This window comes from Ctenopharyngodon idella, chromosome 2, assembly GCF_019924925.1.
Source record: "Ctenopharyngodon idella isolate HZGC_01 chromosome 2, HZGC01, whole genome shotgun sequence".
Classification (NCBI taxonomy): Eukaryota; Metazoa; Chordata; class Actinopteri; order Cypriniformes; family Xenocyprididae; genus Ctenopharyngodon; species Ctenopharyngodon idella.
In genome coordinates, this window is record NC_067221.1 from 16,948,582 (window position 1) to 16,966,508 (window position 17,927).

Below are 17,927 nucleotides of genomic sequence, written 5' to 3' on the forward strand. Positions count from 1 at the left end.
GAGTGGGCGAGCATCTTCAGGTTTGCAAAAAAGAGAATAGCTTGCTGATAACATGCATTGAGGAATATTCCTCTATTTTCCAAATAGCTCTTTTTAAGAATCAAGGTGTGACCAAAAAAAAAGGGCCTTAATCAGAAAATGATATGCATACAAATATGGTCAATGCCAGTGCTAGAGTAAAAAAACAGCTTACAGGAATACCAGGAGGACCTGGAGGACCGAGTGGACCAGGAGCACCAACGGGACCCTGAAGTCAATAAAGCAATACATAATTTTCAGGGCAAAATCAAAACATTATTTTAAATGAACATATATCATTGTAAAGATACACTTCTAAGTGTTTATTCTTAAATAACAGCATATATGAGGAGCAGACAAAGGTGTATTTAAAGAGCAGTCACTCACGGTGTCACCCTTGCCTCCACCAAGTCCCTGAGGACCTTGCAGTCCTCGGTCACCCTTCTCTCCTGACTCACCAGGAGGACCGATCAGACCAATCAGACCTGGATGACCCTGGAAGAGTACAAGGAAGTCGTGGGTTTTAATAGCAGTGTACTGGAGTAAAACACACAGGCCTACAGTATATTTCACAGATGCTTTTTGTATAAAACCATACAGACACGATTTTCTGTGATAAATTGCATTCCATAGGTGCTTTTGATAGAGCACAAGTTGTATTTAACTCAGAATTATTTCGCAGAGGAGAACTGCCGCCCCGACCGAGCCTGGTTTCTTCCAAGGTTTTTTCTCCATTTCTGGCACCTGATGGAGTTTGTATTATTGATTTGACGGCACTGACACTATTGTATTAGAACAAAACATAAACTGAATTGAGCTGGATGATGACACTACCGTCTTCTGCAGAGCTGCTTTATAGCTGAATCGACTTTGTTTCATAATTGTTGAATCTTGCAACATCATTAACTGTATTGAATCAACATTGAACTGACTTGAGCTGAATAATGACACTATTGTCTTCTGTTGAGCTGCTTTACAGCAGAATTTGGATTGCATATTTGAGGTTTGCATCACTGATTATGTTATTTTCCTGTTTATTACTGTGAAACTCCTTTAAAACTATTTGTATTGTCTAAAGCGCTATGGAAATAAAAGTGACTTGACAAACTTGACAAATTTTATCTACTAAAACTAAGAGTAATAGACTGAAACCTCTGACTATAAAAATTTGTTGCCAAAATGTTCAGTGGAACAATGGCATACATTATTCAGTAAAAATAAATAAATAAATAAGTCAATACAAACCTCAGATTAAAGGCTGAAATGGCAAACAATGTATTTGATCATGTACAAAATACTGCACTGTTTTGCAACCGCAGCCAGTGTGTACAATATAAATCATATTTAACGAACAAAGAATCTGCTCAAGTGCTTTAGTTTCTATTCAACACCTGTTATTTACAGCCACAGCTACTGTACTTGCCTCTCCACAATATTAATACTGAATACACTCTGGCATCTCAGCACGTCTCCTCTCATAAACAAATTTACAGAGATATACTGCATTGATTATGTATTGCAGGCAGAGTAACAGTTTAATCTTTAACTGACACTGTATTTAATCTACAGCACTAAGAGCTTGTTTATACCTTGTCATTATGTGAAATAGAGATGCCAGAAAGGCCAGCTGCTCTCGCCTCTTAAACTTTCAACTGAGATCAGCATTATTGTAAATATACATGGTTATGTTTAGCAAAGGATACATTTTTAAAACGGTAGAATCTAAGCTGCATTTATTTGATAAAAAAATATAATAAAAACAGTAATACTGTGAAATATTATTAAGAATTAAATGAACTGTTTTCTATTTAAACATACTTTAAAATTTATTTTAATCATGTGATGACAAAGCTGAATTTATAATTTCATCATTATCATTTCTCCAGTCTTCATTGTCACATGATCCTTCAGAAATCATTCTAATATGCTGATTTGCTGCTCAAGAAATATTTCTTATTATTATTATTATCAATGTTGTTGAAACAGATGTGCTGCTTAATACTTTCATGGAACCCTTGATACATCAGATTCTCTAATAAATATAAAGTTCAAAAGAACATCATTTTTTGAAATAAAAATCTTTTGTAACATTATAAATGTCTTTCACCATTGATCAGTTTAAGAGTAAAAGTATTAATTTCCTTAAAACAAAAAGCATTCTGACCCCAACATTTTGAACAGTACTGTATATATTTATTAAAATATAAAATGATGTTCCATACTATTTAAAACATACCTTCTCACCCTTAGTACCAGGGTCACCTTTCAAGCCAGGAAGACCAGGAGGACCCTACAATACGTCAAGACACATAAATATGTTTTAGTCAAATCTTTAGGCAAAAAAACTTACACAAGAGACATTCATTAGTTTGATTAAACAACAACAATTGTGCCTGAGTGTATCTTCTTACCAATGGTCCAGGAGGACCGTCTTGGCCAGCAGCTCCAGGAAGTCCCTGCTCACCCTGAGAGAGCAGACAGAAACCATCAGCCCATTAATACACACCCAAATATGCAAAAATTAATGCTTGGCACATTTCCTCAAACCTACCGACTAGACAAGGAGACTGATTCAACTTGAAAAGCTTAATGATTCAAATTAAGAGATTCTTGTGCCCCACTCTAATATAATTATGCAGACAATTTGCACTATATGAGATATCAGTTTCCAAAAGGCATACCACAGGCCCAGGGATGCCACGTAAGCCCTCAGCTCCAGACTTTCCAGGAGGCCCCTGGGGGCCCACAGGCCCAGTTTTGCCTGCTGGTCCCTCAGCACCAGCCTCGCCCTGTGTGACGAAAATAGAATTAAAGGGTAACACAGACAAAAAAATTTTTTTAAAAATAATGACGGGTGAATGGGACCGACCCAAAGTGGCTACTTACTAAACTGATTAAAAAAAATAAAAAATTTGATTGGATATAGTATATATATATATATATATATATATATATAGTCAGAATTGTATAATGTGTGAAAATGTTTGGTAAGGACCTTCTATATATCTAATGTTTTTAGTCATTTAACTGATCTTTTTAATGCAATCATTTCTTTTTCTTAAATAGCAACCGTGATATCCATGCAAACATGTGATAAGATGAATAATAGCATTGGATCAACCAATCATTTTGAAGAACTAAAGCTTTTAGAAGAAAAAAAAAAAAAGATTTTCTGTCACTTCCTGTGACTGAACCTTTAGTATAAGCTTAATTTGTTCTAACATCCAATTAGGCTTTCATGTACTCAGATCTTTCAATGAGGATTTCGAAAGTCAGGACCAGTCAGTGTCGCGAGAGATTGGATTCAACAGACAAAAGCATGGACAGATAACAAATAAAGCATTCAGGAGGACAACTGATTTATACTACAATACAAATGACAATCATGTTGTTTGGTTGTTCGAGTGCTATTTTAAATAATAGAAACGGTCTTACTTTTGCACCCTTCTCTCCTTGCCTGCCTTCTGTACCAGCTGGGCCAGCAGGACCCTTGAGGAGAGAAAAACAAAACTTAAAACAAAACCTTCAACAGTAGAAATCTATACAGAGTTAGAGAGAATAAAAAAGGCACTGCATCCAAATGTACCATGACAATGAGGCAGTGAACTTTCTTTTTTCCTCCGTTTCATCCCCATGACATAGAGGATCCATTTTGAGAAGCTCTCGTTCACTGCTATCTCACAAAAACCAAAACATGCTCCGGAAACCACATACAGTATCTCACAGAAGTGAGTACACCCCTCACATTTTTGTAAATATTTTATTATATCCTTTCATGTGACAACACTGAAGAAATGACACTTTGCTACAATGTAAAGTAGTGAGTGTACAGCTTGTATAACAGTGTAAATTTGCTGTCCCTTCAAAATAACTGAACAAACCGCTATTAATGTCTAAACCGCTGGCCACAAAAGTGAGTACACCCCTAAGTGAAAATGTCCAAATTGGGCCCAATCATGTGACTCGTTAGTGTTACAAGGTCTCAGGTGTGAATGGGGAGCAGGTGTGTTAAATTTGGTGTTATCGCTCTCACTCTCTCATACTGGTCACTGGAAGTTCAACATGGCACCTCATGGCAAAGAACTCTCTGAGGATCTGAAAAAAATAAATGTTGCTCTACAAAAAGATGGCGTAGGCTATAAGAAGATTGCCAAGACCCTGAAACTGAGCTGCAGCACAGTGGCCAAGACCATACAGCGGTTTAACAGGACAGGTTCCACTCAGAACAGGCCTCGCCATGGTCGACCAAAGAAGTTGAGCAAATAACATTTCCACATTTGTGAACACTGTTCAGTTCAGGTTTTGCTATTGCTAATGCACTACCATTTGCTAACGGAGTAACATAATTTGAGATAAACTCTCTGAAAACAAGTCTTATTTTCATACACAGTATTGATTCAAGTAAATTGACCAAGTCAATCAATAAACATTGACAGAGATGGTTTCATATTTTTACCTGAAAACAAGACCAAATTACTGATTAAGACAACTAATTTTGGAGAGAAAGGTATTAGCAATAGCAATAGCAACGGCTAATGGAGTGGGCAGGATTCCAGATAATAAGTAAATAATGTTTCCACATTTATGAACACTATTAACATGATAATTCAGATATTTAGGTGATCAACTAGTGAAAGACTTCATGATGTTATTGGTTTCTCAGCGTAGGCATAAACAGCGCAGGTTGAAATGTTTCCTAAAAATCCATGATCAATATTTGTGCGTTTAGATTGAACACACAGTGAAGGCCGTGGTTTACCGAATGAATCAGCTTCCTGCGCAGACCCATTTAAGTTGTAAACAAGATGGGTAAAAATGGAAATCCCTGAAATGCATTTTTTTTTTTTTTGCTTTTAGCTGACGGCTCTGCTTATACTGTACATTTATACAACAATAAAGCTCACTTATTGTTATGAGTCAACTACTGAAAACTGTAAGTGTAAATCTGTGGTAAATATATCAGATCATAGAAGACAGTGTTACAGCAAAAAAGTGGAATCCATTCTAAGCCAAATCTTGAGGATGGCACCAGAGCTGACAATGACAACTCCATTTCCTTTCGGCTATCACAGTGCTGTCATTCAAACCACTTTGGTCAATATTCTATAATAGAACTGTCTAAATGTCAGCCTCAGCTCAACTGCTCTTGAGCAATGCAAACTGATGTGAGGAGACCAGTTTTTTCCCCCACACAGGTTATGCTATGCTGAGATTTCACAGGAATGTCTTTTCCCAGGCACAGCGTGCACTCTTTACTCACTTGGGAACAATTTACTGAGGGAAGACCCAGTAAAATAGTGACTGTGCTCTGATTTTAAAGATTTATTGTTTGTGCAGTTCAGTTAAAAATAAATGTACCCCATAAAATATAGGCTTCTCTTAGGAAAAAATTTACAAGGGCTCATAAACCTATTTGAAAAGGTGTGACTCAGCAGATTACAAAAGGAACAACAAAGGGGTAATACAAAGAGTACATTTTTACATTTTCTTAATGAAAAGTGGTGCTTGCCCATGCAAAACTCATGCTGTTTTTAGTGTTTTAGTACATTTCTATGTGGTTTCTAGGGTGTTGTGGGGCTTTGCTAGGTAGTTACTGTACTTATTGGCCCAAGTCAAGAGATCCCACCCCACCGTCTGGTACATGTTACGCATCAAAATTTGACAATTACAGTGGGGTCTGTTCAAATCTCTAACTCTAAGTCTGAGCTGTTTTAATAATAAAACCAAATCAGTTTTGGGAAGCAGTTAACTACAAGTAGGGAGGCTACGAGTTTAAATACATTTTTCAGTAGCTTGACAGTAGCAACGCTTCTTTTTTAAAATAGTGTTTTCAGTAGCAAGCTATTTTTTCAGCCAAGTAGCAGTGTAGCAACACAAAACGCTATATTACTATGCTTAGAATATGAACTGACGACTAGCAAATGATTCACTCTTTTGAATCAGTTCTTTTCAACGAAAGCAGCAAACAGTATGAAGAACAGTCCAAATTGGTTTGAGTGGTGAAGAAGATCTTTCAGATCAACAATGAATGTGCAGCTTGTGAAGACTTTCACAAAGTAAAGGTAAAGACTTTGCACAAATACACCATGTTTTCGGACATGTACCACGGGCAGACTTTTTTTTTTTTAGCATGTAAAGTTGCATTCATTACTATAGCAACAGTAGGGTCCCTGCACATTTTCTTTCAGAATCATCATTAGTCCATAACATTTTGTACCCGATTCATGGTACAATATAAAATAAAATATTTGGGTATGTTTTTCTAGATATAACCGATCGCCCAACCCTTGTAAGACGAGAGTTGTACCCCTGTAGGCACAATACATCATAAAATAATACATCACCACCAGATTTTCTCATTTTAGATAAGATTTGAGCATGTGGAGTGAATTTGCTTTTCTCTTTCTCTGAGTATGTGGGAAATTGTGTTTTTCTTCATCTCTGTAATGAGGATCAGAGAGAAATATCCTGTATATTGCACAATGTTCTGATTATGCATTTTAAACTTCTTTTCATACAATTTATTTTTAACAAATGCATACTACATATACATTACTTTAAATTTACACATTATTTGTAACTGTAATCAAATAACTATATAAAATATAAATATCTATATAAAATATTGTCCCTTTAGGTAGCTTGAAAGTACTTAACTTTTTCTTAGTAGCCTGTAATGTAGCTAACAACTTTTTCAGAATGGTAGCTTGTCTGTAGTTGAGCAATTTTGGGTATTGGTCAGACTAGTAACCCGAAGATTGTGGGTTCGATTCTCAATACCGGCAGGATTTACTGAGGTGCCCTTGAGCAAGGCATCTAACCCCCAATCGCTCCCTGGGCGCCACAGCAAAATGGCTGCCCACCGCTCTGGGTGTGTGCACTAACTGGATGGGTTAAAGGGCAAATTCTGAGTATGGATTATCATACTTTGCCTTCACATGTCACTTAAATTATGAGTAGCTTGAAAACTACAGTTTTAAAGTAGCTTCCCCAACACTGAACCAAATGAACAAAATGCCTGGTAAGGTACTCACTCGCTTTCCAGGGGGTCCTGGAGGACCAGCTTCACCAGATGGACCTGGTGGACCCTGTGGTGTAAAAATTCAATACATTAACTAGCAAGTTTTATTATGTTTGAACATAAAATGTGATTTTCAGTGAGAATCGAGCATCACTTACAGGCTGACCGGCCTCTCCATCATCTCCCTTATCTCCAGCAAGGCCATCCAGTCCCTATGTAAAAACAGGACATTACATCACAACATTGCCCTAATATTTCATTTCCATTAAGTATCATTTTATTTGACCATAGTTTTCTCCCAACATTTGCTTTTTAAGTGTACTGGACATGCATATAGCCTGAATATTGAGCCTTTTATTGATATTCCACATCTTGCGCATGACAAGATGTGGAATGCAACAATGTGCAATGAAGCCTATATGCTAAACACTGAAACAAAACTGTTTAAAATATTAACATAGAGACAATTAATTGATAATGAAATCTTTTGTCAACCATTTTGATTATTTATTAGTTGCTGAAGCCCTTCTGAATAAACTCTTGTATTTGAAAGTCTTCATATTGAACTTACACCAACTCCAGGCTCACCAGGGGGACCTGGATCTCCAGGGAAGCCAATAGGACCCTAAATTACAAAAAAAGAAGAAGAAGAAGAAGAAGAAGGAGGAAAAAAAGGATAAACTCAGTCATCATACAGTATTATTTTAGTTTAACAGATGAAGGGTGTCTTCTGGGATGTCACAGACAGAGACTTACTGGGTTTCCTTTGGGACCATCATCTCCAGGGGGTCCTCTTGCACCAGCGGGTCCTGCAGCTCCAGGTGGGCCAGCTTCTCCTTTCTCTCCAAGCTCACCTTTGGGTCCCTAAGAAAGGACACAACAACTATCAATATCTTGCTTTCACCCATCTTTGATGATTATGCTCAAAAAATAATGTAAAGTGTTTGTTGGCTATGAAGTTAAGGTAACTTATTGCTTAGTGGTTGCACTATTCATATATTGCCTTAAACTTCTGATCCAAACAGAAAGTAATAGTAAGATAGACTGTCCTCTTTAGTCTCAAAAAACACTTCGACCAACAGACAAACATCAGCATTTAAGATGCTGATATCACATAAAAAGGTCTGTGCAGCACGCGGCAGAAAAAATAATGTCCTTGGGTGAAAAAGGATGATGATAACAGCAACCATCTGGAATGCAAGTGATGTTCACCTCAGCATTTACAAGCTGGAGGAGAATATTCACACGTCCATTCTAAAGTAGAGTAAAATGATTTCATTGCAAAGGACTGTAGCAGCCTTAACCTGCCTGTGCAAATGATACCATAAAGATCATTAGCTTTATGTGTTCAGTTTTAGAAAACAGAAGGATTTGTGTAGTTATGTTCCCTGAATGTCAATAGATTAGCCTCAATTACATGCAGGTCAGATTTATCTAGGAAACAGCCAGAAAATCATGCTCAACGACTCTAAAACACAAACATATACTTACGCCTGGGCCAGGCTCTCCTGGTGTTCCTGGATTACCTGCCTCACCAGTCTCACCCTGAGGGGAATAGATAAATGGAAACAAGATCATTTCTACCTGGTCATCATTACACTATGTGACATCTGTGTACATTCATCATAATAACTACAAAAATATTCATGTATTTTCATGTTTTGAAGAGATTTATTCCAGAAAAACCCACCTTTTCACCATTTCCACCCATTGCGCCGATACCTCCAGGAGGGCCAGGAGCACCCTGTCAGACAAATAACAACATAGCTGATTCAAATCTTTCTGGCCACATTCACACAGCAGCAGAATACGGTTAAGTCCAGTTACATTCACACACAGTTCAGTTATTTACAGGATTGACAACAGCATTCTATAACTAAACTCACACCTATGGCTGTTGCGATAACGGCAATATCGTAATACCCCGCTTTTGACGAGCCAACCGCAGAGGACTTTAAAAACCGCAGCAACCCTGGGCAAGGGAAATTCCTTAACCAGCGACAGCCCTACTCACACCTGTAAATTTTCAGGACTCACAGCCGCATTCTCAGAAAACCCTCACTATGTGAATGGAACCGGACTGGACAACTAGTTGTCTGTCACGTCATACAGTGTGAGAGAGCTGCTGTGTTTACCGTGTGTTGTGGGTTTTCGGCAACTTACAGCGACAGAAATATGAGCTGTGTGTCATCTGAAGGTTTTAGTTACATTCACTGTTCTCCACCGGAGCTGATCCTGTCAGTTTTGTGTTCTGCACATGACTCAAATGCTCTGGTCTCCCAGATATAAAAACTGCTGTTGGTTAACTCTTAAATGATCACTCATAGTTACCGTAGGCAGAAAACAAAATAATAGGAAAACTTGCAATGGCTCTGTGATTTAATGCAGATAAAGTACTGAACGCAATCAAAATAGTGATTTAGAAGGTGTTGAAAATGATAGTTTTGAGAATATGTTTGAGATTGCGAATATGAGACCGATGCTGAATGTACTGGGAAATGAGCTCTGACGAGGACAGTGATGATGTTATAAAAATCTGCTCAAACTAAACCCTTCCAAGCTCCAAAAGGTAACAAAATATGCTTTATTTTATTGTTCGGTAATTGCTACTCTCATATCAGTAGAGTTTTATATTATCGCGATAGATAGAGATCCATCCGTGTTAGATATAGATCCGGGTCACTAAAGACCCGAATGTGTAATAATGATTGGCGAAATATTTATGCATTTAAGGGTTAATGAAGATTTGACGGATGAACTCGTGTCTTGACAGACTGACTCTTGTCGTGTCAAAAGTGATAAGACTTTTCAGTTTTATGGACTTCGCCATCTTTGATATTGCTTTGGTCACTGTCTCTATGGTTTCTTGTAAGAAAATTCAGTCTTAACTCCCATTGCATGTTCATACAGACAGTATTCGAGGCGCTACTGTAAGTTGCTGTTTGAACGTTGCTGTATGTGGTTGTCAATCCAAAAAAATGACACTGTGAACTTAGCCTCTGATTCATTTCAGAGTTTCTATATAAATATATTACAGTTATTATATTACTCACATCTGCTCCACTAGGACCTTGAGGACCTCTGGGACCAGGAGGACCAGGTGGACCCTGTAAGAGAAACAGCAGTTTGTCAAACAGATTAAGACATTAAACTCTGGTGGATTCAAACAAAAAGTTTGTGAATCATTCTGACCTATTACAAGATATATTACAAGAATCTGCATATCCAAATGACTTTTGTTTGTGAATCAGTAGCACTAGGCACTAGCACTAATACTATAAATGTGTAGTCACATTAGCATAATTTTGGCAAAATTGGTTGATTCTCCACTGTCAATAGTGTAGCAATGCATTAAGCACCGCTTACACAGAAGTCATATTCAAACCAAGCAACTTTCTGTTGGTCAGCATGGTGAATTTGCATGACCAACTTGAACACGAATGAATTCTGTGCAGGGAACATTTGCCGCCCTCACGTGAAAGTCCCAATCGTGTAGATTCCTAATGACTGGATTTTACCCACAACATTTTGACAGGCAACAGTAAAAGTGACTGCACCTAAACACAAAATACTAACATTTATTTATCATTTGCTGTTTTTATGACAGCATTAAGTTAAACATATACAGTATACGTTCACAAACTTTTTGTTGTAATTGTATTTTAATGAAAAAGTATGTATAATTAGTACATAGTTGAGACTAATTATGACAAAATTATGCTTTTTGACAACCACGAACTCACCATTGGGCCAACGTCTCCATTCTCTCCTTTCTCCCCTGGTGGTCCTGGTAAACCCTAGAAGAAAACAAGTTTTACATATTAATCTGGCATGATTCCAGGTTACATAATCCCAGTCTGAGTTCACTTATTACAATTTCAAAAATGCTAAAAGTTTCAGTAACAAGACAGGATATGCTGATATGTTTCTTCATCCCCCATGAACAACATAATAATTTAGAATAACAATCAGTTTCACAGTGCTGAATATTAATAATATAGGTACATTTACAGCTTTGAGCCATTGGGTAAACACTATTAATCAAATAACAATTTTTGGTAATTAGCAGTAGAAGGAACCTCATGGCAATTATTGCATTTGCATGTGGGTGCCTGTGAATGTGTCACACCCGGTGTCACTTTGAAAATATGTAACACAAAAAGAGGCAAATCTTGGCAAGCAGTTCATTTTGCAATATAATTGTGCTTGACTAAAGAGGTTTGAATGTTATTCAGATCATTATCACCTAACAATACCAACAGACGTCTCTTCATTGTTAATAGTCAACATCTGTAATTAGAAGGATATTCTGGGTCATTGTATTTGACAGACATGCTCTTTGGTACCAGCTAACGCATTTTACTGCTTATTGTTGTGATAAATGAAGTGTTATTTCACAGTTATTTTGAGGGAGACAATTTTCCCAAAAGCCAAAACAGCTAAAATGTTATATATGCAGTCAGTTTTGAAAAGATAATGAAATGTCTCCATTCTAATAAAGCACAATCTCTTTCTATTAGCAAGTTATTCAAAACTTGAGAGAAAACAAATTATGATGGTTAATTTCTTGGGATCAGAAATCATTATCGTGGATTATCAGTGAGAGGCACTAACAAGGAGACGCAGAGCACAAACAATTAGCACAGTTGGGATGAATCCTATTACCTTTGATTACTAGTCAATTGCTCTAAGTGACTGTAATATTGCTGTGTTGAATAACAGCCTCTGTTGTCATTTGAAATTCACTTCCTCGTTATTCCCAAAAAAGTTAAAGTGTGTAATTATTTTGTTATAATACTTTGTCCTATCTCAATACACAGAGACAGCTACACTACTGTTCAAATGTTTGGGGTCTGTAGGATTTTTTATGGTTTTCACCAAGGCTGCATTTATTTCACTCAAATAAATATGAGAAATAATAATAATAATAATGATAAAAAAAAAAAAAAACAATATTGTGAAATAGTACTAGAATTTCAAATAATGATTTTCTGTTTTTAAAAAAATAATTTATTCCTGTGATGGCAAAGTTGAATTTTCAGCAGCCATTGCTCCAGTTTTCAGTGTCACATGATTCCTCAGAAATCATTCTAATATGCTGATTTGCTAGTTGAAAGACATTTATTATTATATGTTGAAATCAATTGTGCTGCTTAATATTTTTATGGAAAGTGTGATTTTTTTTTCAGGATTCTTTAAAGTTTAAAAGATCACCATTAATTTGAGAATAGAAATCTTTTGTAACATTGATCAAAAGTGACAGTAAAGACATAATTTAATGGATCCTAGCTGAATAAAAGTATTAATTTGTTTGACCCCAAACTTTTCAACAGTAGTGTATTAGCAAACAACCGATAAGCTGATTTCTCTGAAAAGTGTTAACCCTTTCACTGTTTCAAGGTTTGCAACAATGACTCAACCAATGGTATGACTATCTGTTTGTCTGACCTATTGAAGACAAGAAGTGATTTTTTTTAGTCGGCTATTCCAATTAGCGGTGCTAGTGGTACAAAAACTACACTTCAAAACATCAAGTGTAAATTGAAAGTGACCTAATCAATCAGCAATGTTTAGAACAACATAATAATTGAATTCTGTGATATAAAAAATGGCTATTGCTCTCCTTGCACAATTATCCTGCCTTACAGTCTTAGATGATATTTAATAACTGAGCTTTGTGTATATTAAATCATATGGATGCAGCAGATCCATAATAGGTGTGTTTAGATTAATGTAAAGATGATAACTGTACCTGCAGTCCGACGGGACCGGGAAGACCTGGGAAACCACGGGGCCCCTCATCTCCCTTCTGCCCAAACATACCCTGCTGACCTCTGGGCCCGGGCTCTCCGTCACTTCCCTACATAAGAAAAACAGTCAAGACAAACGATAATACATCTGAAAATGATATAAACTCTGAACTTGATGGTGGAGAAGTACAGTACAACACTCTCTGTATAAGTAAAATCAACTTTCTGACCCAAGAATGTCTTTCATACTCTACTGTACGGAGCAGACAAGCATGAAAATGAGATCGACCCCCTGAGACATCAAAAGTCAAGCTTGAAAAGATGTGCCATTCAGAGGAACGCCCAGAGGAATTATGAAGGGTGAGAATGTGCTGCCCTCATTTCTGACGCTGCTTGCTGTACAGGGTCAGTGGAAGGGGAAAGGATACAGTTCAAACAAATGCAGAATGAAGATGGAGTTATTAAAGTGATGTGAGGTTAGATGTCTGAATGGCAAGTCACTGCATGATATGATGCTGCGTTTGTTTTGGAAACTATGATGGCATGCATTGATTAACCTACAGGACAGACTTCAGCAAGATAGTAAAACAAAATTATATATATATATATATATATACACACATATATATATATTATATATATATAAATACAGTCAAACCAAAGATTATTCAGACATTTTTGATATATTTTTACTAGTGGATGCAGGACATTATAGTTAATTTATGTAAGTGAGGATACCCAAAAATTCTTCATACAGTGGACTACCAGTAAAATTGATAAAAATTTGGAACCAAAAATTATTCAGACACTTTGACCTGACCATGTTTTGCTTAAGTGTTATCCGACATAATTAAGATTATTTTTTTCTGACACAGTTTAACTCTGAGATCTTGTCATATTTTATTACATTTCATTTTTTTTTTTTTTTTTTAACTATAGTGAATAAACTGTATTCATGAATGAAAAGTTCAATGAAAAGTTTGACTGTATATATATACTTAATTTCTTTTCAACTGAAGAAAGAAAGACAAACATCTTGGATGATATGGGGGTGAGTAAATGATCAGGAAATTTTAATTCTGAAGTGAACATAATCCTTTAAGGCCATTTCGCATTTCGAAAGTACAGAATTTGTGTGGAAATCACATACCTGCATATAATTAAGTTGATTCATTTTTTTTTAAACCAAGTGACAGGCCTAACAAAAACTTTAGCATAGAAAGAACCTTTGTTGAGTCAAATGTTGCTCATATTTTAGTGCCTAAGATTTTTAGCAGCATTAACATCATTAGGTCATCTAAAATATTTACCGTCTCACACGTTTCCGAATTTGTAAGATCCTATTCAGTAGAAAAGCTGAATAGATTCCAAGAATGTTCTTCACATAACTGCACAGAATAGGTGTAATTATCAGCTTTTATAGAGCTAATGTATCAAGGAAATGGAGAGGCCCAGCTGGGAGTGTTCAGCTTGAGTCATAAACTTTAAACATTCAACTGTGTGCCACCTGGCCCTGACTACTTACTCACACTGCTGCTTTATCAACTCAGCATGCTGCCTGACAGTGGCAAAGCTGAGCAAATGTGAGTAGTTAGTCATTTAACAGACACTTTTATCCAAAGCAACTTATAGTGCACTTAATACAGGGAAAATCCACCTGGAGCAAAGTGTACCAGGGTTAAAAAAATCAGGATGGCCCAATGTGAGAATATTTTGCCAAGCTGACATAATTGTCACTCTCCCTATAAGGCCAGCAGTTACAACGTTGCAATGATTTGATCATATACAAGTGTTTTTATGACTTGCAAACATAAAACATTGGTTTAAACACTGTTTCAAGGTTAACGCATCATCCTTTGCAAGATTCAAACCTTGATATTTTTATCGAACACTAGCTTAACCACTAAGCCACACCACCCCTGAGTAAAAAGAAACTTTATATGTGTGAAATCACTGCAGTAACAAAGATGATACATTGGTGTGACAACAATTTCTCTGAGTTTACAGATGAATGGAGAAGACAGGTAAACATTCGGGTTTTATCCCATATGGCTGAAATGAACGGTTTTATGTACTCACAGCAGGACCTGGAGCTCCAACTACACCCTGAGGACCCCCTGGACCTGGCGGACCCTACAGCAATAGACAATCAGGGCAACGATAAGGACAGGTTATAAAGAAGCTGTATCTCATATGATCATTCTAAGATAATATTTGTTAAAAATATGGCTGCTTTTGCATCCAAGTGCATAATTAATAGTAAGTGCATAATTAATGCAACAAATAAATAAGTAAAAATATGGTCGCACTATATATTAAGTGTCTTTAACTCCTATGAAAATCCATGAAACTACCAATTTGATGCCTCAGATAGTTCATAAAGAGATCATAAAACTAATCCATATAAATCAAGCAGTTTAGTCCAAAATTTCTGAAGAGACATGAGCACTTTATATGACGAACAGATTGAATTTAGGCTTTTAATCACATATAAACATTCATCAACTCACACATCAGATGAGTAAACAGAAGCTCAAGCATGCTTGCTTGGCATGCGAGAACCAATGAGGTTCATTCTTGTGTGTTACGGAGCACATTTAAGTTTCCGCAATAATCAATGAGGTTTGTTCTCACGCATCAAGCAAGTACGTTTGAGCTTCTGTTTATGTTCTCTGATCAATATTTATATGTGAATAAAAGCCGAAATTCAGTCTGTTCATCATATAAAGTGATTGTCCCTTAAACAAATTGGACTAAACTGTTTTTTACATACATACATAGTAGTTAATGACACCTAATATAAAGTGTGACCAAAATATTATAAATAAAATAAATGGTAACACTTTACAATAAGGTTTCATTTGTTAACATTAGTTAATGTTAATTTCAACACTTACTAATACATTATTAATCTAAAAAGTTGTATCTGTTATTATAATTTAATGGACTTGAGCTAACATTAACTATCAGTTGCATTTTTTTAAAAATGCATTAACAAATATTGATAAATACTGTAACAAATGTATTGATCAGTGCAATCAAATATTTTTTATGTATATTTTTAATGTTTCATTTATTTGCCTCAAATATAAATAAAATATAAAGATCATTTTTTATAAATAGTTTGAATATTGTTCAACTTACATGTTCGCCCTTGTCACCTTTGCTTCCCTTTTGACCCGGCTCTCCAACTTCTCCCTGAAAAAAATGAATGTTATTAAAATTCTAGTAACCTGAAGCTTTGTTTAAAACTTTTCCCTTGTTGTCTGGTCATCAAAAAATTTCTCAAGGTCAATTCAGCCTCAATGGCAGAGTAAAGTTTGCTCCAGAGATTTTAATTTAACAGTAAACCAAGACCTTGGGGTGTGTTTGGAATTAATTGATTACTTGGCCCCTCCAACACCATTGCCGCAACAGCCGAAAAGAATAATGTGGCTTGGGACGTGATAAGGATCTAAAAAAGCCCCGTTCTACATATAACACGGTGATAATAGATTCTGGAATACATTAGCCTCAAAGCACATTTGTTTACTTGGTTTATGTGCATGTGTGTAGAAGTGTGTGTGTGCGCTCCTTGATTTCACTGGTTTCAACATTTCACTATAGTAATGATTTTGTGTCTTGTTTGGTTATAGTGATGGATAAGTAAAAAAACTCTGTCGGCAGCATCACTAACGGTGTGCAGATGTGAGATGGGCATGATGTCTATGAATTAAAATGTTGTGATATGAAATGTTGGAATAAAGAGCTGCACCTTGTCACCATCCTCTCCAGGTGGACCCTGAGGTCCGGCTGGGCCCGGGAGACCGACTGGACCTTGGATGCCATCCCGACCGGCAGGACCAGCAGGCCCTTTCTCACCCTGAGTGAAGTTAAGAAATAACGTTTTACACTGACTGATTATGCAGATAAAGAAACTGCTAACACCTCTCTGCATTATGTCCTATGAGGAATACTTTAATCCATTTAATACAGGGAGTCTGAGCAAACAAAGCTAATGGCAGATCCACTGCAATTAATTAACAGCATTTATAAACTATGCAGAAGAGTATGTTCGGTAATTGCTATAGAACCTTTCAGTCAACTAATTGATTTCAGCTTTAAGCGAATTAAGTTATTGTTTGGATGCTGCATTAAACTTGCTAAGCTATCTCTGGTAGATGTGTTTATTGAAAAGATGAATTTTGATGAACTAAAACTCTCTCCCTCTAGCCCATGTTATTTCCCACAGGAATCTCTAGACATTAGTACATCGCTTCCACACATCTGATAAAAGCACAGTTGCTATTTTATTTTCTTCAGGGTGAATTCAGGTAAATTAGGACACATTTTGCTATCTATCTCATCAACAAATGAGATAATAGCCCAATTTACTTGAATTCACATTAATTATTCTTCATACTCATTAGGACAATGTACAAGCTAACAATGGCATTTTTTTAATCTCCTAACAATGTTCACTTACCGGACCACCCTTCTCTCCAGCGGGTCCCGGGGGTCCCTGAGGGCCATTGCGTCCTGTTAGACCAATGGGTCCTCCTGGTCCAGCTGCTCCTCTCTCTCCTGGTGATCCCTGTGACACACATATCCTATTAAAATGACTGCATCCCAATTGGTTAGTTAAGATAATTGTTATTTAAAAGAAGTAAGTCCTGGTTTTCCCTTTGTTCAGGATACCGTATTTTAAAGATAATTTTGTAAAATCCAAATAAGCTGTACAGAACTTTATTGGAAAGTGTTTAAACAATGCTCTTCATGCTTGTTCAATGAACTGTAAACAAATGTGGAACAGTCCTTAAAGGATTAGTTCACTTCAGAATTACAATTTCCTTATAATTTACTCACTTACTTATGTCATCCAAGATGTTTATGTCTTTCTTTCTTCAGTTGAAACGAAATTAAGGTTTTTGAGGAAAACATTCCAGGATTTTTCTCCATATAGTAGACTTCAACAGTTACCAATGGGTTAAAGGTCCAAACTGCAGTTTAAATGCAGCTTCAAAGGGCTCTAACACAATCCCAGACGAGGAATAAGGGTCATATCTAGCGAAATGATCAGTCATTTTCTAAAAAAATAAAAATGTATATACTTTTTAACCACAAATGCTCGTCTTGCACTAACTCTGTGATGCGCCACG

At 36.4% G+C, this 17,927-nt stretch overlaps 1 protein-coding gene across 1 annotated transcript in view; it reads right to left on the bottom strand.

The window, feature by feature from the left end:
* Positions 1-17,927, bottom strand: part of col11a1b (collagen, type XI, alpha 1b) — a 90,694-nt gene that overhangs the window by 7,017 nt on the left and 65,750 nt on the right. The window contains exons 42-60 of the mRNA XM_051874830.1: positions 17,255-17,362; positions 16,544-16,651; positions 15,934-15,987; positions 14,869-14,922; positions 12,792-12,899; positions 10,783-10,836; positions 10,093-10,146; positions 8,730-8,783; positions 8,531-8,584; positions 7,796-7,903; positions 7,611-7,664; positions 7,198-7,251; positions 7,053-7,106; positions 3,454-3,507; positions 2,700-2,807; positions 2,430-2,483; positions 2,255-2,308; positions 406-513; positions 194-247 (exon numbers count right to left, since the gene is read on the bottom strand). Of these exons, the coding sequence (XP_051730790.1) occupies positions 194-247; positions 406-513; positions 2,255-2,308; positions 2,430-2,483; positions 2,700-2,807; positions 3,454-3,507; positions 7,053-7,106; positions 7,198-7,251; positions 7,611-7,664; positions 7,796-7,903; positions 8,531-8,584; positions 8,730-8,783; positions 10,093-10,146; positions 10,783-10,836; positions 12,792-12,899; positions 14,869-14,922; positions 15,934-15,987; positions 16,544-16,651; positions 17,255-17,362 (1,350 nt within the window). The remainder of the gene's footprint in view (positions 1-193; positions 248-405; positions 514-2,254; positions 2,309-2,429; positions 2,484-2,699; positions 2,808-3,453; positions 3,508-7,052; positions 7,107-7,197; positions 7,252-7,610; positions 7,665-7,795; positions 7,904-8,530; positions 8,585-8,729; positions 8,784-10,092; positions 10,147-10,782; positions 10,837-12,791; positions 12,900-14,868; positions 14,923-15,933; positions 15,988-16,543; positions 16,652-17,254; positions 17,363-17,927) is intronic.